Source organism: Ictidomys tridecemlineatus, chromosome Y, assembly GCF_052094955.1.
Source record: "Ictidomys tridecemlineatus isolate mIctTri1 chromosome Y, mIctTri1.hap1, whole genome shotgun sequence".
In the NCBI taxonomy this organism is placed as follows: Eukaryota; Metazoa; Chordata; class Mammalia; order Rodentia; family Sciuridae; genus Ictidomys; species Ictidomys tridecemlineatus.
In genome coordinates, this window is record NC_135494.1 from 972,151 (window position 1) to 992,839 (window position 20,689).

Here is a 20,689-nt window from a genome sequence, read left to right on the forward strand (position 1 = left end):
GCTCCAGGGACTAAGACAGCAGTGTTGCAAATTTGAGGACAGCCTTAGCAACTTAGCTGGGCCTTCTTCAACCTGGTGAGACTGCATCTCAAAATAAAATATAAAAATGACTGGGGATGTGGATCAGAAGTAAAATGTCTCTGGGTTTTATTTCGGGGGTAGAAAAAAAATGAACACACCTAATTACCTAATTTACCATTTGCTACCCCTGAATTTATGTAGAATGTTTGTAAGATTCAATTTTGTCTTTTTAGTGATTTCAAATTGAACTGCAGTCCTAGATTCCAAAATCTCACATAAGATACAGAGAAACTCTGTCTTGCTTATTGCTGATGATTTTGAGTCCAATTCTACAAAAATAGTGGTGGATAAATTTATGAATGTGGTTTCATGAAAACTAGTATCTGTGCTTCACAAGGTGATGAATTGGACAAAGGATGACAGTTTTTCACTGTCCTTGTCTGGCCTTGGCAGGTTCGTGGGGTTTTTTTGGCATCAGGAATGGAGCCCAGAGGTGCTTAACCCCCACCCCTTTTAGATTCTTTGTTTTGGTACAGAGTCTTGCTACATTGCCTAGTGCCTCAGACTCCTGAACCTCTGAGATACAGGTGTGCACCATCACTCCCATCTTCAATGTAATTTTTTTAAAATTTATTTTTTAGTTTTCGGTTTATATAACATCTTTATTTTACTTTTATGTGGTACTGAGGCTCGAACCCAAGGCCCTGTGCATGCGAGGCGAGTGCGCTACTACTTGAGCTACATCCCCAGCCCCATTCACCCCTGAGCACATACTCAGCCCTTCTTCTTATGTATGTATGTATATATATATATATATATATATATGTATCGTTATAGATGGACAGAATACCTTTATTTTGTTTATTTTTCTGTGGTGCTGAGGATTATACCCAGTGCCTAGTGCCTCACACATACTACCACGTGCTCTGCCACTCAGTTACAGTCCCAGTCCCTCCTTTTTATTCTTAATGAAGATCAGTCTCACTAAATTTCTGAGTATCTTGCTAAGTTGCTGAGACTGGCCTCCAACTTGCCATTTCTCTCCCTTAACCTCCCTAGTGGCTGAACTTACAGGTGCAAACTACCACACCAGCAGTTGGAATGTCATTTTAAAAAAATATTTATTTTTTATTTGTAGTTGGACACAATACCTTTATTTTAGTTATTCATTTTTATGTGGTGCTGAGGATTGAACCCAGGGTCTTGCACGTGCGAGTCAAGTGCTCTACCACTGAGCCACAACACCAGTCTCTGGAATGACTTTTGAAGATTTATCATCCAATTTATTTCAAGATGGAAATAGTATTGAAAATCAGTTTCTTTGCTTTTGTCCATAGTTTTGAAATTTCTACGTATGACTCATTGATTTATTCTTACATTATTATAAAAATGGTATTTGGCATATACTATTATTTCTTATGTATATATTTGTAAAACTTCATGGCTTGGTAGTTTATTTACTTCTTTATTAGTTAGACTTTGTTTTTCAGAGCAATTTTTGGCTTACATAGTTTTATTAGTCAGTGTTCTCTAGAGGAACAGCATCAAGAGGAAGTTTGATTATAAAAGGGGACTTATTAGATTGGCCTACTTGACCCAAAGCTGGATGTCCACAATGGCAATCTGCAACTGGAAAGTTTTCAGAGTAGTTGCTGCAGAGTCCAAGAGGCTGAAGCATCAGAACAAGAGGGATCAATGGTGCTGCCCTAGTCCAGACCAAAGGTTCTGGAAACTCCCTGGAGAATCACTGGCAGAGTCCGCTTTGGGAGAGGGAACAAGGCAGAGTCTGATACCCTCAGACCATTCCAGTAGCAAACAAGAACCTATTGGAGAAGAAAGGAGCTTGCTCTGCTGCTGCTTCCTTCTTCTTTCAACTTTTGTTCCACCTAAGACACAGTCCTATTGGCTGGTGCTGCCTACCTTAAAAAGGTTTGCCTGTTTGGCTCACTATCCCACGTGCCAATCATTTGTAGACACACCCTCATGGACACAGGCAGAATCTCATTAATCATCTGTATCTTTTAATCCAATCAGGGTGACAATTAAATGTGTCATTACTCATAGTATGGAATACCCCTTCTCTCCAGCCAATAGTCTCCACTGTTTTGAAAATATTGCATTGGTGTAGGGTGTTTGTTAGTTACTAAACCAGTATTGCACATTTGATGAAGGGAATGGATGAAGCAACATTTTATGATAAGCCAAAGTTCAGCCCCACCTCAACCCCAAGCCCTCTGTGGCTGTCCTGACCATGTCCCTCAGTGCTGTTTGACACATCTTTGGGTCTCATGTTTCTATTCGATTCTTTCAAATGCCCAAAGCTCAAGGCTGTATGCACCCAAGTAGCCAGAACTGAAATCGGGGGCAGAATTTGGTCCACTTCTCACCATATTTCTTGTTCTGGGTCCCAAGGGCTGATGAAACATGGGGATGAGGGACTGAGGCAGGCCTGGGATTGTCACTGTCCTGGAAATGACTGCTGTAGAGGTCTGTGCAGAACCTCAGATCACATCGGCAACCCACCTGGCCTGGGACCTAATCCCCACTTTAAGATCTGCCCTGGGCAGGAGCAGCCTCCAGAACTCAGCCTTCACATGGGAGCAAAATGGCATGTCTGTCATTGTGTCATTGCTTCACTGCCTATTGTCCTCGTGGCACATGACTCTTCTGTTAGACATGAGGTCCCCTTTTAATGCTAAAGTCAGCTTGAATTTTCAGCTGACCCTGAAATGGTTCATATTGGTAAGAACATGAAAGGAGCTGACAGGTTGCCTTTGTGTCCCAGGGAGGCCACAAGGTTGGATCACATAACATTGTGTGGACTCTATAGGCTTTTGTGTCTCCTGGAATGTGCTTTGGGTTTCTGCAATAGCAAACCCAAACAAACCCAGAATAACCAAATTATAAACTTTAATTGACATCAAACTAAGGACTTTCCATCTCTTTAATGAAATATTTTGCTTTGTGCCAGGGGTGGTGGTGATGCCTCAATCCCAGCCTCTAGGGAGGCTGAGGCAGGAGGATCAAGAGTGTACAGCCAGCCCCAGCAAAGTCAATATGCTAAGCTACTCAGAGAGACCCCGGCTCTAAATAATATACAAAATGAGGCTGGGGATGTGGCTCATTGATTGAGTGCACCTGGTTCAATCCCTGGCACCCCTATCTCCCTCCCCCCCCCCAAAGACAACTGTTTCTTCTGATTGCCAGAATCCTGGTCTCTGGAAAGTAGTCACTGTGCTGCTCCTTTGCTAGAAAACCATTTTTTTTCCCTGTAAACTCACAGCTGTGTCCTTATTATTGGATTGGCATTGGGAAAGAGGATGGAGCATTCAGGAACACCTTAACATCATGTGTCGGGCTGTGGATGTGGCTCAAGCGGTAGCGTGCGGCCCGGGTTCGATCCTCGGCACCACATACAAACAAAGATGTTGTGTCCGCCAAAAACTGAAAAATAAATATTAAAATTCTCTCTCTCTCTTAAAAAAAATAAACATCATATGTCCATGTCTCACAGCTGTTCTGGCTCAATTAATTGTGGCTTTGAAACATTTTGCCTGATTTTGGAAAGATATTACAGGAGAGCTGACTCATGGTGTCTGTTTTCATGGTGTAGGACTCACATCCTCTTATTTTCAAACTCTTTATCCATTGATATCCCAGCAGTGACCCCTGCACATAGCATAGAACTGGACCGTGTTTTCATTCTGTCTGCTGATCTCTACCTTAGGAGAGGATTGTTCAGTCAATTGCCACATAATGTCACTGTTGGTGTAATTCGATTGATGTCTGCCCTTTTACACTCTTCTCTTTTCTTTTGTCTTTTTCCCCTCTATTCCTCTTTGGGATGTTATTGTTTTTAAACTGACCATTAAACCTAGGGTTGCTGTAACACTGAGCTACATGCCCTGCCCCTTTTAAGTTGTATTTTGAGAGAGAGTGAGGCTACATTTCAGAGGTTGGGCTAGAATTTTTCACCCTCATGGCATGGTTTGCACCACTATCCCAGGATACTGCTCAAGTTTTGTCGTTGTTATTGTTGTTTTCTAAGAAAGAATTTATTGAATGATTTTTTTTCAGTTTTTTAATGTATTGGCTTAAAGATGTCTCATCATGTGTAAAAAATATGCTCCCTTGGCCAAAACCAAAGACGGCCTTGTTAGAGACCTGGTGTAAGGGTCTGGTGAAGCGTTGGAGAAAGAGACCACCAAGAGACCACTCATGCAATTGGCAGAAGGGGATTTATTGATTCAGCATGCTGGGGCTCCATGCCCACTCTGGAAGAGGGAAAGACCCAGAGCTTAGGGCAAGGGTTGAGCAGTGTTTAGGTACACTTTTTGGGGAGGGCGGGGACTTTATACACATCATAGTCTCCTTTAACCAATCACCATACACCCGCGGGAAAATCAAACAATAATTCTTAGACTTGATTAGTACATTTATTGGCGGGAACAGGCTGGGCGGGGGTGATTGGTCACTCCTAAGCGGGGTATACATTCAAACTGATTGGTTTTGGGCCTTGAATGCCTACGTGCTGGGCTACACAGGGTCCTAAGTTATTAAACAACCAGAGGATCTGAGGAATACTTACTGGGCAGTTCGGGTATTGCCCTAACAGCTACAGGAATTTAACCCAGGCTTTGTAGTTTAGAAGCAGGTTTACAATGCCTGGTCCTTTACATTTTAACTCAGGCTTTGCAGCTTAGAAACTTTAGCCTTTCACTGGCACTGTTAAACCACAACACAAGAAAAAGAACAGACTCCAATTTTGAATCAAACTTAATCAAAATTTTATTTATGTACCCAGGAGCTGGCCATGTCTGTCTGTCCTCAAACCCCAGGCTAAAGATACTCCAGCTCTCTCAGAACAATTTGTTTTAAATCAAACAACAACTCTTTTTTTAGAGAGAGGGAGAGAGAGACAGAGAGAATTTTTAATATTTATTTTTCATTTTCGGAAGACACAACATTTTTGTTTCTATGTGGTGCTGAGCATCTTACCCGTGCCTCAGGCATGCCAGGCGAGCAAGCTACTGTGTGAGCCACATCCCCAGCCCTCCGAACACATTTTTATAACACAAAAGTTTGCAAAGAGGGGTGTCTTGAGAACTTACAGATACCAGGATTTGGACAAGCATAATACAAAGGCACGTAGTAGGTTAATGAACTACATGGCTTAACATTTCAAGGTAGGGAATAAATTCAGACCCCAACATTAGAATGTATGAGGTACCACTGAGGTTTCAGAGAGGGTTGTTATCTGGTCAGGGGGAGCCAAGTATGGGTGACTTCAAGGCATGGGCAAGCATTCCAAGCAAGTTGAAAGATTGCAGTAATTTATACTAAAACAAAAATTAGTTTTCATGAGTTTTGGATGCGATGGATCCCAATCTTAAGAAGAAATTAGGCTGGTTTTCAGAGTTATATTCTCAAATCCACTATATTTATGTGTAAAGGTAAAATTTCTAAGCTGATTCTAAGCTGCAAAAGTTTGAGTTAAAGTGTAAAAGACTGGGCTAAAAAAAGTAAAGACTAGGTATTGTTACAATTCCTCTGCTACCCCCGGAACCTGTAATCTCTGTAGCTGTTAGGACAATACCTGAACTGCCCAGTAAATATCTCCATTGATTCCCTGGTTGTTAAATAGCTAAGGGCTCCAGGTAACATGTAATGTAAGCTCCAAAACCAATCAGTTTAAATGTGTACCCCGCTTAGGAATGACTAATCACCCCTGCCCAGATTGTTCCCGCCAATGTATGTACTAATCCTGACTCAGGGTTGTTGTTCAATTTTCCCGCGCCTCATGATGATTTGTTCTGATATATGCAAAGCCCCCCCCTCTCCAAAAAGTGTACTTAAGCTCCACTTGAACTCTGCTCTGGGCTCTGGGCTGCTCTCCCATCTTGAGTGAGCACGGATCCCCAGCGAGCTGGAATGGATCCCCAATAAATATCCCCTTTTGCCAATTGCATGGAGCCAGTCTCTTGTGTGGTCTCTTTCTCAGATGCTCCACCAGACCCTTACATATGCTCCCACCCACTTCTTTGTACCACAATAAAAAAAGGGCTGGGGATGGAGATCAGGGATTCTGTACCCCTGCCATGGATTTAATGCCCAGCATGGGAGGAGGAGAACCTAGAGTTGAGTTCTCAGCCCTAGACAGGTATGTGGCCACTATTCCATACTTGAGGGAATATGACTGTTAATGTATAAGCGCCGCTCCCCATGGTCATTGGGAATCTTGGTAGGTAGACTGAATTTGGGCCATTGCACAAGATGTGAAAGCCTTCACCAATTCAAACTAAGAGTAAAAATAAGGTTGTACTCACTTTCTGGGAAGGGGCAGATACTGAAGCCAGAAATAGACAGGCAGTCAGTACAGACAGGTAAATGGAGTCAGGTCTGATCTAGGAGGCCAATGTTGAGAGAGTCTGGCAAGTTGCAGACTGTCCCCTGAGGGATAGAAATGTTAATCCCTTCAGAGCCCTTGCTCCACCCTCATCAAGGACCTGCCCTAGCTCCTTCCTGTTGCTAAGGTAGCCTCTCCCAGGAATTGCCCCTCCCTACAGGCAGCTTTTAGGGTGTTAATGTGTCCTTGACTGCTGCACCCTGCCCTTCCCCCTTCAGCCTCCCATGTTTGTCACCTTTGTGCCATCTCACCAAGCATTCCTGGGCCTAGTCACCAAGGCAGGAAGGACAAGGATAAAGGGAAAGGCATGGAGATCACAGGAAGCCTAGGACTCATAGAAAGGTTGAACACCTTGCTTCTGGGAATACCAGGATACCAGCTATGGTCCCCCTCTCCCTCCTGGGGAGAAGTCTATGTTACTTCTTTTAAAATAAACCCTGCTTTGTGTGCTTGCCTGGGCTTGCTTCTCTAATGTTCAAATTTCAACATGTGAGAGGGCAGAACTCCTCCCCCATAACCAGTGGTATCAACGCCACAGGCCATATGTGCCCCAAGTGGAGTTTCATATGCAGGCTTTATGGGCCGAGCTGAGCAGGGGTATTGTTTCTTTCTGGTTTAACTATCAGTTGAAACCCAGGAAGCTGAGAGCCCTGGGTCAGCAGCTAGGGATATGGTGCTTACCAGGCAGGAGCAGGTGGGCTCGAGGCTTTTCTTGAAAATGTTGGTGGCTCTGAACCACTGACATGGAAGGAACGCAAGGGAGGGGACCCTTCCTGAGATCAATTCAGGTCAGCCTGGGCAATGGGGTTATTTTGCTGCAGCGGGACCACGGCAGGGTGAAGTGTGTCAAGGGGTCAGGTGACCATGAGTTCACAAACATTTTATGACACACACAGATGCCTGAAGCCACAGAGGACACCAAACCTACATACACTGTGCCCTGTACACACATGCCTATGACTGATTGCCCTTTTTATAAAACCTGAGAGTCCTAGACAGCTCTGAAAAGAGGGCTAAGGACATGGTGCCCTTGTCTTCCTGCTGTAGCTTCACTGATCAAAGTTCCTTTCCTGCTTTTCATCATGACCTTTTCTACTTGCATTTGGGGTAAACAGATGACCTGATGTGTGGGGTCACCAGAGTCAGATGGCTTCCAACAACTCCCTAATAGTGGAATGTAGAACATGGACATTAAGCACAAGGTGCTGATTTTATTTCAACCCCGCATTGCTGCCTTAGGGAATTGCCTCCCACACCTCCTTCTTCTCTATCCTGCTAGGGAAGAGAACACTGAGCCAAATCACCAACACAGACTGTTTTTTTCCTAGCTCTATCTAATTCCTCAAAAGATAAGTAGTCCGGAGGTGATGAAAATTACTAAAATAATTGTCAAACTCTATTTATTTTCACATATCAAATATGTATGGGCTGGGGATGTGGCTAAAGGGGTAGCGCGCTTGCCTTGCATACATGCGGCCCGGGTTTGATCCTCAGCACCACATACCAACAAAGATGTTGTGTCCACCGAGAACTAAAAAATATATATTAAAAATTCTCTCTCTCTCTCCCTCCTCTCTCACTCTCTCTTTAAAAAATGTATGATACATATGATATTTTTAAATATTGTTTCAAAAATTTTGAGTGTGTCTCTTGCTAAGTTGCCTGAGGTCACACCAGCCGATACTATATATGTATATGGGTATCTTTTTCTTTGAGGTTCTGTTGAATACTCCCTGTGGGGCTCGACCTCTGAGCTAGATCATCAACACTTTTAATTTAAGGTAGGCTCTCCCTGTTTGTGAAGCCAGATTGAAATATTGTAGTGTGTGTAGCTGGGTAAGTGGGGTCTAATATCAGGTCCAATAAAAAATGCAATCTGATCTGATCCTGGGAAACCAAAAAAACACCTGAGAAGTGAAGTGTTCATGTTGTCATGGCCTTGGGCAAGTCCTAAATAAGGGTTAATGAAGTAGCTCCCAGTAAAACAGGGAGATGCTCATCAAACCACCCTAGGCTGTTCCTGCCCAGGTTTCTCCTCCCTGCCCCACCAGCCCACCAGTCTCCCACCCTTTGTCCTTCCCACCCATATCCCCTACCATGTGCACAATAAAGGGAAACAAAGGACAGGAATGTTGGAGGACAAAAGATGACCTTAGGTTTAAGAGAGAGAAGACCTCCCCCTTCCAGGGATTCTGCCTTTTGGGTCCCTTCTTCCTGGGGTGGGGGAGTCTTTTGTGCTTTCTCTTATTAAAGCCTTCCACTTTCCACTCTCCACCTGCTTCTCTGGTGTTATACTGCAGGATTTGGGACAGCAAGGACTCCTCATGGTAAACAGCATTAACATTTGTGGATTTTCACCTGACCTTGGGCTCCTCCTGCCTTAGACTCCTTAAGTAACTAATTTTTGTATTTTTTTAAAATTGTTGTTTGTTTCTGTGGTGAGGTTAAAACCCAAGGCATCACCCGTGCTGGGAAAGCACTCTCCCTCAGCCAGAGCTCAATCCCAGATGTTACCATTTGTACCAAGTTCAAGCAAAGGCTTTCCACCTGGATTAGTTTCTAGCCCAGGTAAGAAGCTCCACCTGAAAAGGGCTGGGGCCAAGGATCTGCCACTCTAGGCAATTTTGGTTAGTGATTGGTTAACCTTAGCTGTCAATCACAATGCAGAGGCCTGATTGGAGGCGCCCCAATAGGGATGCTGGGGTAGAACTGTCCAATCAGATCCAGACCAGAGGGGAAGAGCAGGCTTTGGAAATCTCGCGGGCTTTTCTTCCTCACCAACTCTGCTCCTCCCTTTCCGGGCCCCACGAGCTCTGCCAACAGGCCTAGGGGATTCTGAGCAGCGTGTGCTTCCCTCTATCTCTGGTGCCTTGAGGTCCTCGAGAAAACACCATGTTCTCTAGAAAGACAAAAATGGTGAGTATGTGACGAGGGCTGAAGGGACATGGTCAGCACCTGCCTTGGGGCCCCCGCAAATGGGTGAGCTTCAGAGCCTGGCGGAGTCACCTCTGGATGTTGCCCTGGGTTACTGTCCCCTGGTCCTGGGGGTTGGGCTGGATGGTAGAATCTTGAAGTCACCTCGCTGGCGGCTGACCCTAAGCCTCTTCCACTGGTCCCGCAGAGTGAGCTGGGTGTTGGGTGCCCAACGTTGGTGCAGAGGGTGCAGCCTAGTCCTCCATGGCGGATGGCCCTGGACTTCTGCTCTCTGGCCCCTAGGATTGGGCTGGGTATCCTGTCCCTGAGGTCAGCTGCAGAGCATGAGGCCCAGTTCCCACTGGCAGATGGCCCTGGGTCCTATCCCTTGGCTTCCATTGTTGAATGGGCAGCTGTTGTTCCCAGCTTCCCCTCCCCTCCCTGCTGGTGGCCAGCCCCCACTCTTCAAAATGTGTAGGAAGCAGGATTCCAAATCCACTTTCCTTCCCCCAGTTTAGTGCCTCCAAAAGCTGCTGTAGGTCTTTTTTTTTTTTTAAGAGAGAGAATTTTTTTTTAATATTTATTTTTTACTTCTCGGCGGACACAACATCTTTGTTTGTATGTGGTGCTGAGGATCAAACCCAGGCCGCACGCATGCCAGGCAAGGAGCTACCACTTGAGCCACATCCCCAGCCTAGTCCTCCAACTTGTGATTCTCTTGCCTCAGCCTCCTGAGTCCCTGGAATTACAGGCCTGTGCCACTGTCTCTGGCAAGAATAACACTTTTGTTTTCTGTTTCTGAATATCATACTTGAGGGAAAAAAATAGTCAATTGACACATACTGTGTTCCGATAACATAGCTACTTTAAATGAAATAAGGCAGTGGGTTATTGGTACTAGGGATATTGAATCTTGGTTTACATCCACAGCCCTTTTTTGTTTGTTGTTTGTTTGTTTGTTTTTGGCAGAAGTTATTTATTTATTTTGTTATTTAATAAATAAATAACATAAAATTTATTGTGAGCTCATTAAAAGTATTTTAGTGTTTCACATTTGAACATATACTAAATGGATTTTTGTCTACAGAATTGAGGATGTAGTGCATTTGGCCACCTTGATTCCAGTTTGCCTGGACTATCATGTGATCCATATCCAAGACATCTGCTGTCACTCATCTTTCCCTCCTGTGAAGGCTCACCAAAGCTTTTTCTTGATCTCTTGCTCACCTCTGCTGATACTGTGCTGCTCAGGATGTGACATGTTTTAAGTTCTTGAGTACGGTTAGGTGTCAGTGGCAGGGGCACCTTCTGGTAGGTGATATTTTTGGCTGCTCCATCACAGTGCAGACATCTAGTATTATTATGGTTGAACATGCAGTGACCTGTTTTCCTCTCAAATTATGTTAGATAGGTGAGGATTCTGGGTTGCAACCTTGCTTCTTTACCACCCTGGAAATGCTTCTGTCTTAGGTTTGCACCACCATCATTACAGGCAGGAGGAAACTCTTTCACAACAGACATCCAGTGCACATGTAGCCCAATCTTGATAGAAGTGTCTTGAGCAGAACATGGCTATGGGCCACATGAACTTATAGTAGTGAAGTGACTGCTTTTCACTAGAGTTTTGTAGTTGATGTACATTCATTGCTGCTATGAGATTTAGAAATTAGTGTTCATTAATTGTTCATTAATAAAATTGTGTTGAGAATTATAAAACTTTGCAAGGTTCTTGTTTGGATAAGGTGACATTTTTGGGTCATTGACTTATATCTAAGTCATGTTCCAACTTTTCATCTTAATACATTCTGCGTTGACAGTAATCAGGAAAAATCATCAAATTTTTGTGTTTATTAATCATGGTGCTTCTTTACCATTTGACTATTTTTTTTCTGGAGAATAGCATGGGTAAACATATAGTTAGTTGTTCTGTTGGGGTAATCACAAAAGATGAACTCAATCCCCAGTTCACAAATTGTGACAACCTGAGTGAAAAGTTGTCTAAATGTAGTCGGTTGGGGAAGCTTCTTAGTGATCCATTTTTGGAAGTTGAGGGTGGGGTGTTGTAGACATTTCTTTAAAGATGGGACAATAGACTTTGAGAAGGAATCAAGAGATCAGTCAATGCCATGTTGTTTATATTAACTTTGTAGGCACAGTGAGCCACTGTGGTTGGCAGAATCTCTCTTAAAGGCTGAGTTTTGTTATTCCAGCAATTTTCTTCTCAGCTTTCTTTTTTAAGGGTAAGTACTATCAGAGTTGCTAATATTACCTCTGCACTGCACAGAAAGTTGTTAGGATTGTAATAGGAGTGCAATGAAGAAAAAAGTTTGGTGTGACCCAGGATCCTGTCTTACTTTCTGTGAACTCAACAAAGGAAGGGAGTAAAACATTAAGTTGCTTGTCTTTTGAGTGGCCCAATTCTAGTGTTGGAATGTCTGTGAGGATTTGAGTTCAGGAAGCATTTGATGGACCACATGATACAATTAATCAGGGACTCAGAGATTCATGTAAACATCAAGCATGTTGACTATACATTTCTTCTGCTGTCAATCTCTCCTGACCTCCAGTATACATTTGTGGGATATTTTAGATCTCAGTGACCTTTGAGGATGTGGCTGTGAACTTCACCCAGGAGGAGTGGGCTTTGCTGGATTCTTCCCAGAAGAACCTTTACAGAGATGTGATGCTGCAAGTCCTCAGAAACCTGGCTTTTATAGGTAATAATGATGTATTCTTTTTCAAAATCTACTGGAGAACTCATGTTTATTTTGGTCATTTATATAGAACATGAAAAGGGAATCAGTTGTTAAATTATTGGAGCATAAAAGGCACCTACGATTTGGCAAAGCATCCTGTCTCCTCAAAATTCATAAAGATTGTTCTGGTTTCTCATTTTAGGAAACAAATGCGATGAAAAAAAAATTGAATATGAGATCAAAAATTCTGAGAGCATTCTAAGGTAATTGTACTCACAAAAGAAGTTCTTGAGAGAATCTGAGAAGGTCATATAATTTTTAAAACAGACCAACCCAAGAAGTATACACAATTTGAAATGTATTTATTCTTAAAGGATTTTTCCACCAGAAATATATACTTAGGTGTGCCAATAACTAAAAAATAAATATTTTTTAAAAAAACATAAGATTTACAGAATTCCATACAAGCCATACAAAATGGTCACAAGTTTTTTTTTTTTGAAGGGGGGAAATCTACACCTGACAGCAAAGTCACAATGTTATTAGTGAAGGCTGTGATGTTTGTTTAATGTTCCCATTTTGATTAAAACAATCAAGCTTGTCCATCTACAGAGTCTAAATAAAGTTAGACTTAGCTAGAGAGCATATTCTGGTTAGCTGCTTTTAACCAATGCAATTAGCTCACCATAAAGGGGAGTGAAAGGAGTCCATAAAATTAAAATAAAACTACCTTTCCCCTCAAAAAATAAAAGAAAAAATAAACACACCCATACTCCTGGCAGCTAACCTGTCAACTACCTTCATTCATAGTGCTTTATACTTAAACCATGATGGGGGAAATGAATAAAAGCAGAGAGCCACTGCTTTTAAACGTTTTGCAACAATCCAGATGATATTTCTAGCCTCGGCTCATGCTTTACAACAGTAAATCAGGACAAGACATAGATTTGCTAATGTGCATTTAATCACCAAAGGACTGAAGATGTCTGGGCTTTTATTCTGTAATGTTTCTATTAAGACTGTGTCCATTAAATGCAAACAAAAAAGGAAGAAATCTTGGCAGAACAGGAGAAGTGATGCACACTTGATGATCGGATCGATTTGAATATTATTCATGGCATATAGCCTAGTCCATGCTCTAGCTGTTTCTATGGCTTGGGCTTCGTTGGTCTTCCACTGCTCCACTACATCATTTGCCAATGGATCATCTGGATTAGGAGCACTTAACAAAGCCTGGATCAATAGCAGAACTGTGCGGATCTGCAGTGCTGGGGACCACTTATCTTTCAATATATCTAAACATATTATTCCCAACTTGTCTACATTAGGATGATAAATTTTGGTCATGAAACGTACTTTAGGTGCTGCCATTGGGTATTCTTCTGGAAGGAATAGTTCAAGTTTAAAAGTCTCTCGCTCAAAGGGGGAATCCTGGGGGCCAGCAGTGACCACATGAAAATAACAGGCGTTGCTCTCATCTGGTTCTGCTTTAATGTCAGGAACTGGTTCTGCCAGGAAACTCTGGGTTTCCTCGATGATCCTGCGGGGCAGCCCGGCCATCTTGTCAGATCCCGAGTTCGGCCTCTGGTTTCGTCTCCAGCTTTGCTCGCCTCACATGTTTTCTATTTTATTAATTTTGTTAAGGAGAAATGCACTTGCAAATATCTAGTTGTTCTCTTCATGTAATCCCACAAGATAACACAATCCCCAGTTGACAAACTGTGGCAACCCGAGTGTCAATTTGTATATATGCTATCTCTAGGGGAATCTTCTTTGTGATCCATGCTCAGAAGTCATGTTCTAGGCATTTCCTTAAAGAAGGAACAATAGACTTTCAGAAAGAATCAAGAGATCAGTGAATACAGTATTGTCTATATTAAGAGTGCAGGCACAGTGACCCACTGTGGTTGGCAGAATCTCTCTCAATTGCTGAGTTCTGTGATTGCAACAATTTCATACTCAGTCAGCTTTCTTTCCTAAGGGTAAGTACTATTGGGGATGCATCATAAATAACATAATAACATAAATAACATTTATTTATTTTTTCTTAGTTCTCGGCAGATGCCGAAGTCGGCCTTGACACAATTCAGGAGCCACTTGTCAAAAGAAACTAACTTTTTTTTTAGAACTACAAACGCCAAACAAAACAGCTCCTCAGGGAAAAACCCTCAGAGCCCAACTGCCACCACCGGTTTCCACAAGCCTCTCACCCCCACACCAGCCTCTCAACCTCCCACAATCCTCCTGCTCTTGAGGCCGATTGGCTGGGTTGCGTGGGCAGAGCCAAAGAAGTCACCCAATGAGCAGTTCCGTGGAGGAGCCAATCAGCTGGATGTTGCTGGGGCCACTGTGAGCCAATCATCAGCTGGCAGTCTGAAGGGCAGGGAAACAGCCCTATGAACATCACCGCAGAGGAGCCAATCAGCTAAATGTTGCTGGGGCCACTGTGAGCCAATCATCAGCCGGCAGCTGGAAGTTTGCTGGCAGCAGGATCATCAGCCGGCAGCTGGAAGTTTGCTGGGGCCCCTTTGGCTGTGGCTCTCAACATCTCCCCCTCTCTGTTTAAACAACAAGCATGTGGCTTAGGGACCGTGCCTGCATTAGGTTGTCCAATACTACATATGGTCCTTACCCGTCTTCGGATGAGCTGACCTCAGGGCGTCAGCCTCCTGTCTTAGGTTGGTACCATTGTAATTGGATCTTACCCGTTATTGACTACCGGTCCAGTATACAGCCACACCTGTGGAGAGGTCTTTGTACCAGTGGGGGGGTGAGGTTCTTTGCCTCACCTCTGTTGGCCCCCAAATTTTAGCTGAATGATCATGACAAGCAGAAAGGAGGAAGATACACCAAGCCAATTGACGGCTCTTGTCGTCAAGAATACGAGCAAAAATACCCCAACACTACCAAAAGTTGATGCACTAACAGATATTTCACAATCCATACAAGTGAGTTCAAATGCATACAAGGGAAACATAGTCTAGGCAAATTCTGCAAGCAGTTCAGTGATGGCTATTGCAGAAGCTGTAGATTAGTTTTATCTTTGTCTTCACCGGCACTGTGATGAAGATAGGAATTCTGGCAATAATGGCTAAAGAAAAAATTGTGTAACATTCCAGAAGGCACTAAAAGAAAACAATTTTCTTAACAATTTACATTGTCTTCACTGGCACTGTGATGAAGATAGGAATTCTGGCAATAATGGCTAAAGAAAAAATTGTGTAACATTCCAGAAGGCAATAAAAGAAAACAATTTTCTTAACAATTTACATTATCTTGAAGAGAATTATTAAATATAATGAAAAGGAAAGGTGAAAGTAAACAAACAGATCTGTTAACCTCCTTTTTTGTTACATATTAAAACAATTCTTAACAGTTTTAAATTTACCCAATTTAAATTAAACCATTTAAATCACGTGAAATAAAAAAAAAATATTTGGGGGCTGGGGATGTGGCTCGAGCGATAGTGCACTTGCCTGGCATGCGTGCCGCCCAGGTTCGATCCTCAGCACCACGTACAAACAAAGATGTTGTGTCCGCCAAAAACTAACTAAATAAATAAATATTAAAAAAAAAAATTTGGATCCATTTTTTCATGAGCGATCATCATATATGATATATAGACATACGTACATTCAAACATATAACACAAAACACAAGTGTGCACACATAATATAATACATACAACACATAACATAATAATAAAGGCCTTATAACTTTTTACAGGTAAAATCTCTATTGCAATGTTTAAAAACTCTATATAATCAAAAAAAAAAAATAGAACTGATCAGCAAAACATTAACCTAGGTCAGTATGAGCTAAAAAAAAAAAATAGAACTTCATGATATGGGAAAGGGCAATAATAAAATAGATATTGAAAAAAGCATCCTGGTTCTGTCCCAGATGTAAGGATAGCCAAATTGGAGTTTTGGATATCAGCTGTTATGGATTTGAGCTAAATCATCTTCTTTTTGGTCTGTAGAAATCGCTTTAGTTAATCTCTCTGGAATCCAAATCGGCTTCTGTTCTCCCTGTGGAAACACACAAACAGACCCCCAACTCCAGACAATCACTGGGTCAGAACCTTGGTTAATCTCTCTGGAATCCAAATCGGCTGTTGTTCTTCCTGTGGAAACACACAAACAGACCCGCGCCTCCAGACAATTACTGGCTCAGGACCTTTCCATTGTCCTGTTAGAATATCTTTCCAAAGTACCTTGGGCTTATGTACATTTTTTGGACACATATGCCTTTCTGCAGCACTAAGTCCTGATGAATCCAAATTTAAAAAGTTTAGAGTAAAAAGGGTTATTTTAAGTTTATCTTTGGGAAATATATACCCCTTCCCAATCCCGTCTTTTTGCTTTAATAAGTACATTTTAATAGTTTGATGAGCTCTTTCAACTATGCCTTGTCCCTGTGGATTGTATGGGATTCCTGTTATATGAGTAATGCCAAATGATGAGCAAAATTGTTTAAAAGAAGTAGACGTATAACCAGGGGCATTATCTGTTTTTAACAGTTTTGGAATGCCCACAGTGGCAAAATTTTGTAAGCAATGAGCTATAACATCTTTAGTTTTTTCTCCGGCATGAAGGGAGCCCATCAAAAATCCAGAAGAAGTATCAACTGTAACATGCAAATATTTTAATTTTCCAAATTCTGGCAAGTGTGTGACGTCCATCTGCCAAATATGGTTAGGTATCAATCCTCTAGGATTGACTCCAAGATTAACTTGTGGTAAAAAGGTCACACAATTTTGACATTTATTATTTGTCTAGCTTGTTCTTTAGTTATTTTAAAACGCTTTTGTAAAGTATTAGCATTGACATGGAATCTTTTATGAAAATTTATAGCTTCTTCTAGTGTAGAGAAAATATGTATGTCATGTGTAGTTTTATCTGCTAAATCATTGCCCAAACTAAGGGCTCCAGGCAATCCTGTATGTGCCCTGATATGTCCTATAAAGAATAAATCTTTTCTGTCCCAGATTAAACTTTGTATAGTGGAAAACAAAGAGAAAACAGTAGAAGAAGGGGAAATCCTACCAGCATCTTCAAGGGATATTATAGCATTAACTATATACTGACTATCAGAAAATAAATTAAATACCGAATCTTTAAACATCACAAAAGTTTGTAATACGGCATTAAGCTCTAGCTTTTGAGCTGATTGTTTGGGTACTAAAAATGTAAAAGTTTGATCAGGTGTAACTATTGCTGCTGTACCATTATTTGACCCATCAGTGAATATATTTGGAGCATTCATGATAGGTGTTTTTCTTGTCATTTTTGGAAAAATTACAGGATGTGATGACCAACAAGACAACAAAGGATTAGATGGTAAGTGGTTATCAAATGAAACATTAGATTTGCACATGACTATTGCCCAAGTATTTAACTCATTAGCTAATTCATCAATTTGATTCATAGTACATGGAGTAATAATTTTATTGGGAGAAATTCCAAACACTGCCTTTGCTGTTTTTATTCCTTTGAGTATTAATTGTCCTACAGCCTCAGGATACCTAGTAAGAATAGTGTTAGGAGAATAAGATAAATGTATCCATAATAATGGACCTTCTTGCCAAAATACTCCTGTAGGAATATTTTTTGTTGGTAGTACAATAAATAATAAAGGCAAACTTATATCAATTCTATCCAAATGCATATTTTCCATATATGTTTCGATGATTTTTAATGCCTTTCTTGCTTCAGGCGTTAACATTCGGGGTGAATTTGGATCTGATGGACCTTTTAGGATATCAAATAAAGGTCCCAATTCTCCTGTTGGAATACCTAGATAAGGCCTTATCCAATTTATGTCTCCTAATAACTTTTGAAAGTCATTAAGTGATTTGAGTTGATCTACTCGTACTTGAATTTTTGGTGGACGGACCATGGTTGAGGATAATAGAACTCCTAAATAATTAATTGGAAAATTTAATTGTACTTTATCTATTGCTATCTCTAGATTATAATTTTTTAATAAGTTTGTAAGTGTGGCATAACATTTAGCAATGTGTTTTTAGCTTTGTGTGCTAATAATACATCATCCATATAATGAAATATTTGTAGTTCAGGATTTTGATTTCTAAGTGGCTGGATTACTTTGTTAACATAAATTTGACACATAGTTGGGCTGTTAGCCATCCCTTGAGGGAGTACTTTCCATTCATATCTCTGACCAGGACCTTCATGATTTAGTGCAGGGATAGTAAATGCAAAACGTGGACTATCTTCAGGATGAATTGGAATTGAAAAAAAACAATCTTTAATATCTATAACTAAAACATACCAAGTTTTTGGCAAAGCAGACAATTGAGGAATCCCCGATTGAGCAGGTCCCATAATGACCATTTCATTATTAATGGCTCTTAAATCTTGCAATAATCTCCATTTACCAGATTTCTTTTAGATGACAAAAATGGGAGTATTATGGGGAGATACAGAAGGTTGTATATGTCCTTCCGCTAATTGTTGTTTGACCAGGTCATGGGCTACTTGTATCTTTTCTTTAGTCAAGGGCCACTGAGGAACCCATACTGGTCTTTCTGATTTCCATGTAATTTTTATTGTCTCAGTGGCCCTTTGTGAAAATCCAACCCATGTCTATCTGTTCCTTGATCTATTTGTCTTGGTGCTGCTATACCTTCTTCTTGTTTTTCTAATCTTTTTCTTTTCCTAAAACGTTGTCTAGCCATAATAGTGGGTGCATTTTGATTGATATTATTTGTTAATGTCAAACCTAATTGATCTAGGACATCTCGTCCCCATAAATTTACGGGAAGATGATCCAATACATATGGCTGTATAGTTCCTTCACATCCTTCAGGATCCTTCCAATCTAATAGCATTGCACTTCTATCGGGATTAGTCGCCACTCCTAGGCCTCGAAGCGTTTGAGTGGCTTGTTGTAATGGCCAATGTTTTGGCCATTCTTGACAAGAGATAATGCTAATGTCTGCACCTGTATCCAGTAGCCCATTAAATTCATGTCCTTGAATATTTAGTTTTAGCATGAGGCGAGAATCTAAATTTAAAGAAAGCATAGCCCAATCTACACCTGTGGAGCCTAATCCCTTGGAACCTCTTTCTACAGCCTGACTAAAAAATTTATCATGTAAGCTTGGTATTATTAGTAACTGTGCTATTCTATCTCCTGGTGAAATTATTGATATACCCTTTGGAGAACTGGCTATAGTTTTTATTTCACCTTCATAATCAGGATCAATTATCCCAGGACTTATCAAAGTCCTTTTAGAGTAGAAGAGCTGCGTCCCAATAATAAGCCTACTGTTCCTTTGGGAAGAGGTCCTTTTACCCCTGTGGGAATGATGTGAACTCCCGTCTCTGGAGTTAGTACTGATTTGGCGGAGGCACAGATGTCCAACCCTGAGCTCCCTCCGGTTTGTCTGATGAGGGATCTGATGTCCTGGGCACTGCCCTGATGGGGTTGCTGGGTTCCTCCAGTGCTCTGTATATTTGTGGTTTGGGGCTTCGGAGCATTGGGGCCCCCCTGTCCATTTTTTGGCAATGGAGCCCGATGCCTTTGTCCACGATATTGTGGATAAACACCTTGTCCTTGTTCGTTTTTTGATAATGGAGTACCCTCTATGGTGGTTTGAGAACGGTATTCATTAGCTCAATGTAATGGAGTACCCTCTATGGTGGTTTGAGAACGGCATTCATTAGCCCAATGTCTCCCTCTACGGCATCGTGGGCAAATACCCGGTATTCTACTTGTTTGATACCTAGTTTTGTTAAACCCTCCTCCTATGGGGCAATTCCTTTTAAAATGTCCTGTTTGTTGACAATTGTAGCATGTTCTTGGCCTGGCATATAAAGCCCGTTTGACTGCAGCTGCCATAATTTTCCCTTGTTCATTAATGTCTCTGGCATCTAAAGCCTGTTTTACTGCAGCTGCCACAATTTTCCCTTGTTCATTAATGTCTCTGGCATCTAAAGCCTGTTTTACTGCAGCTGCCACAATTTGCCCTTGTTCATTAATGTCTCTGGCATCTAAAGCCTGTTTTACTGCAGCTGCCATGACTTGCTCTTGTTCATTAATGTCTCTGGCATCTAAAGCCTGTTTTACTGCAGCTGCCATGACTTGCTCTTATTCATTAATGTCTCTACATAATTTAATATATGTGTTTAAATCTTCCTGTTTCCATGGTCTAATGATATCTCTGCACCAACGTTTCGCTTGGTCATAAGCCAGTTGTTTTATTAATGGCATTGCTTGTTATGTATTCCCAAAAACTCTGGTAGCTGTTTGAATAAGCCTATCTACAAATTCAGCGTAAGGTTCATTAGCTCCTTGTATTATCTTAGATAATTGACCTTGTAAACCTCCATGTCCTTGTAAAGTCTTCCATGCCGAAGTCTGGCTAGGCACATTTCAGGAGCCACTTGTCAAAAGAAACTAACTTTACTTTTAGAACTACAAACGCCAAACAAAACAGCTCCTCAGGGAAAAAACCCTCAGAGCCCAACTGCCACCATCGGCTTCCACAAGCCTCTCTTTCCCACACCAGCCTCTCAACCTCCCACAATCCTCCTGCTCTTGAGGCCGATTGGCTGGGTAGCGTGGGCAGAGCCAAAGAAGTCCCCCAATGAGCAGCTCCGTGGAGGAGCCAATCAGCTAGATG

The 20,689-nt window shown here is 41.6% G+C and overlaps 2 protein-coding genes and 1 long non-coding RNA gene across 3 annotated transcripts in view; 2 read left to right on the forward strand and 1 right to left on the reverse strand.

The window, feature by feature from the left end:
* LOC144371953 (uncharacterized) overlaps window positions 1-14,948 on the forward strand; it is a 54,910-nt gene extending 39,962 nt beyond the window's left edge. The window contains exon 2 of the long non-coding RNA XR_013432014.1: window positions 14,088-14,948. This is a non-coding gene — a long non-coding RNA (uncharacterized LOC144371953). The remainder of the gene's footprint in view (window positions 1-14,087) is intronic.
* The window catches only part of LOC144371944 (uncharacterized), a 208,745-nt gene that overhangs the window by 90,782 nt on the left and 97,274 nt on the right, over window positions 1-20,689 (forward strand). The window lies entirely within an intron of this gene.
* Window positions 12,829-14,045, reverse strand: LOC101954381 (ubiquitin-conjugating enzyme E2 N). The gene has a single exon (XM_005335540.5). The coding sequence runs from the start codon at window positions 13,594-13,596 to the stop codon at window positions 12,946-12,948; it is 651 nt and encodes a 216-aa protein (XP_005335597.2). The 5' UTR covers window positions 13,597-14,045; the 3' UTR covers window positions 12,829-12,945.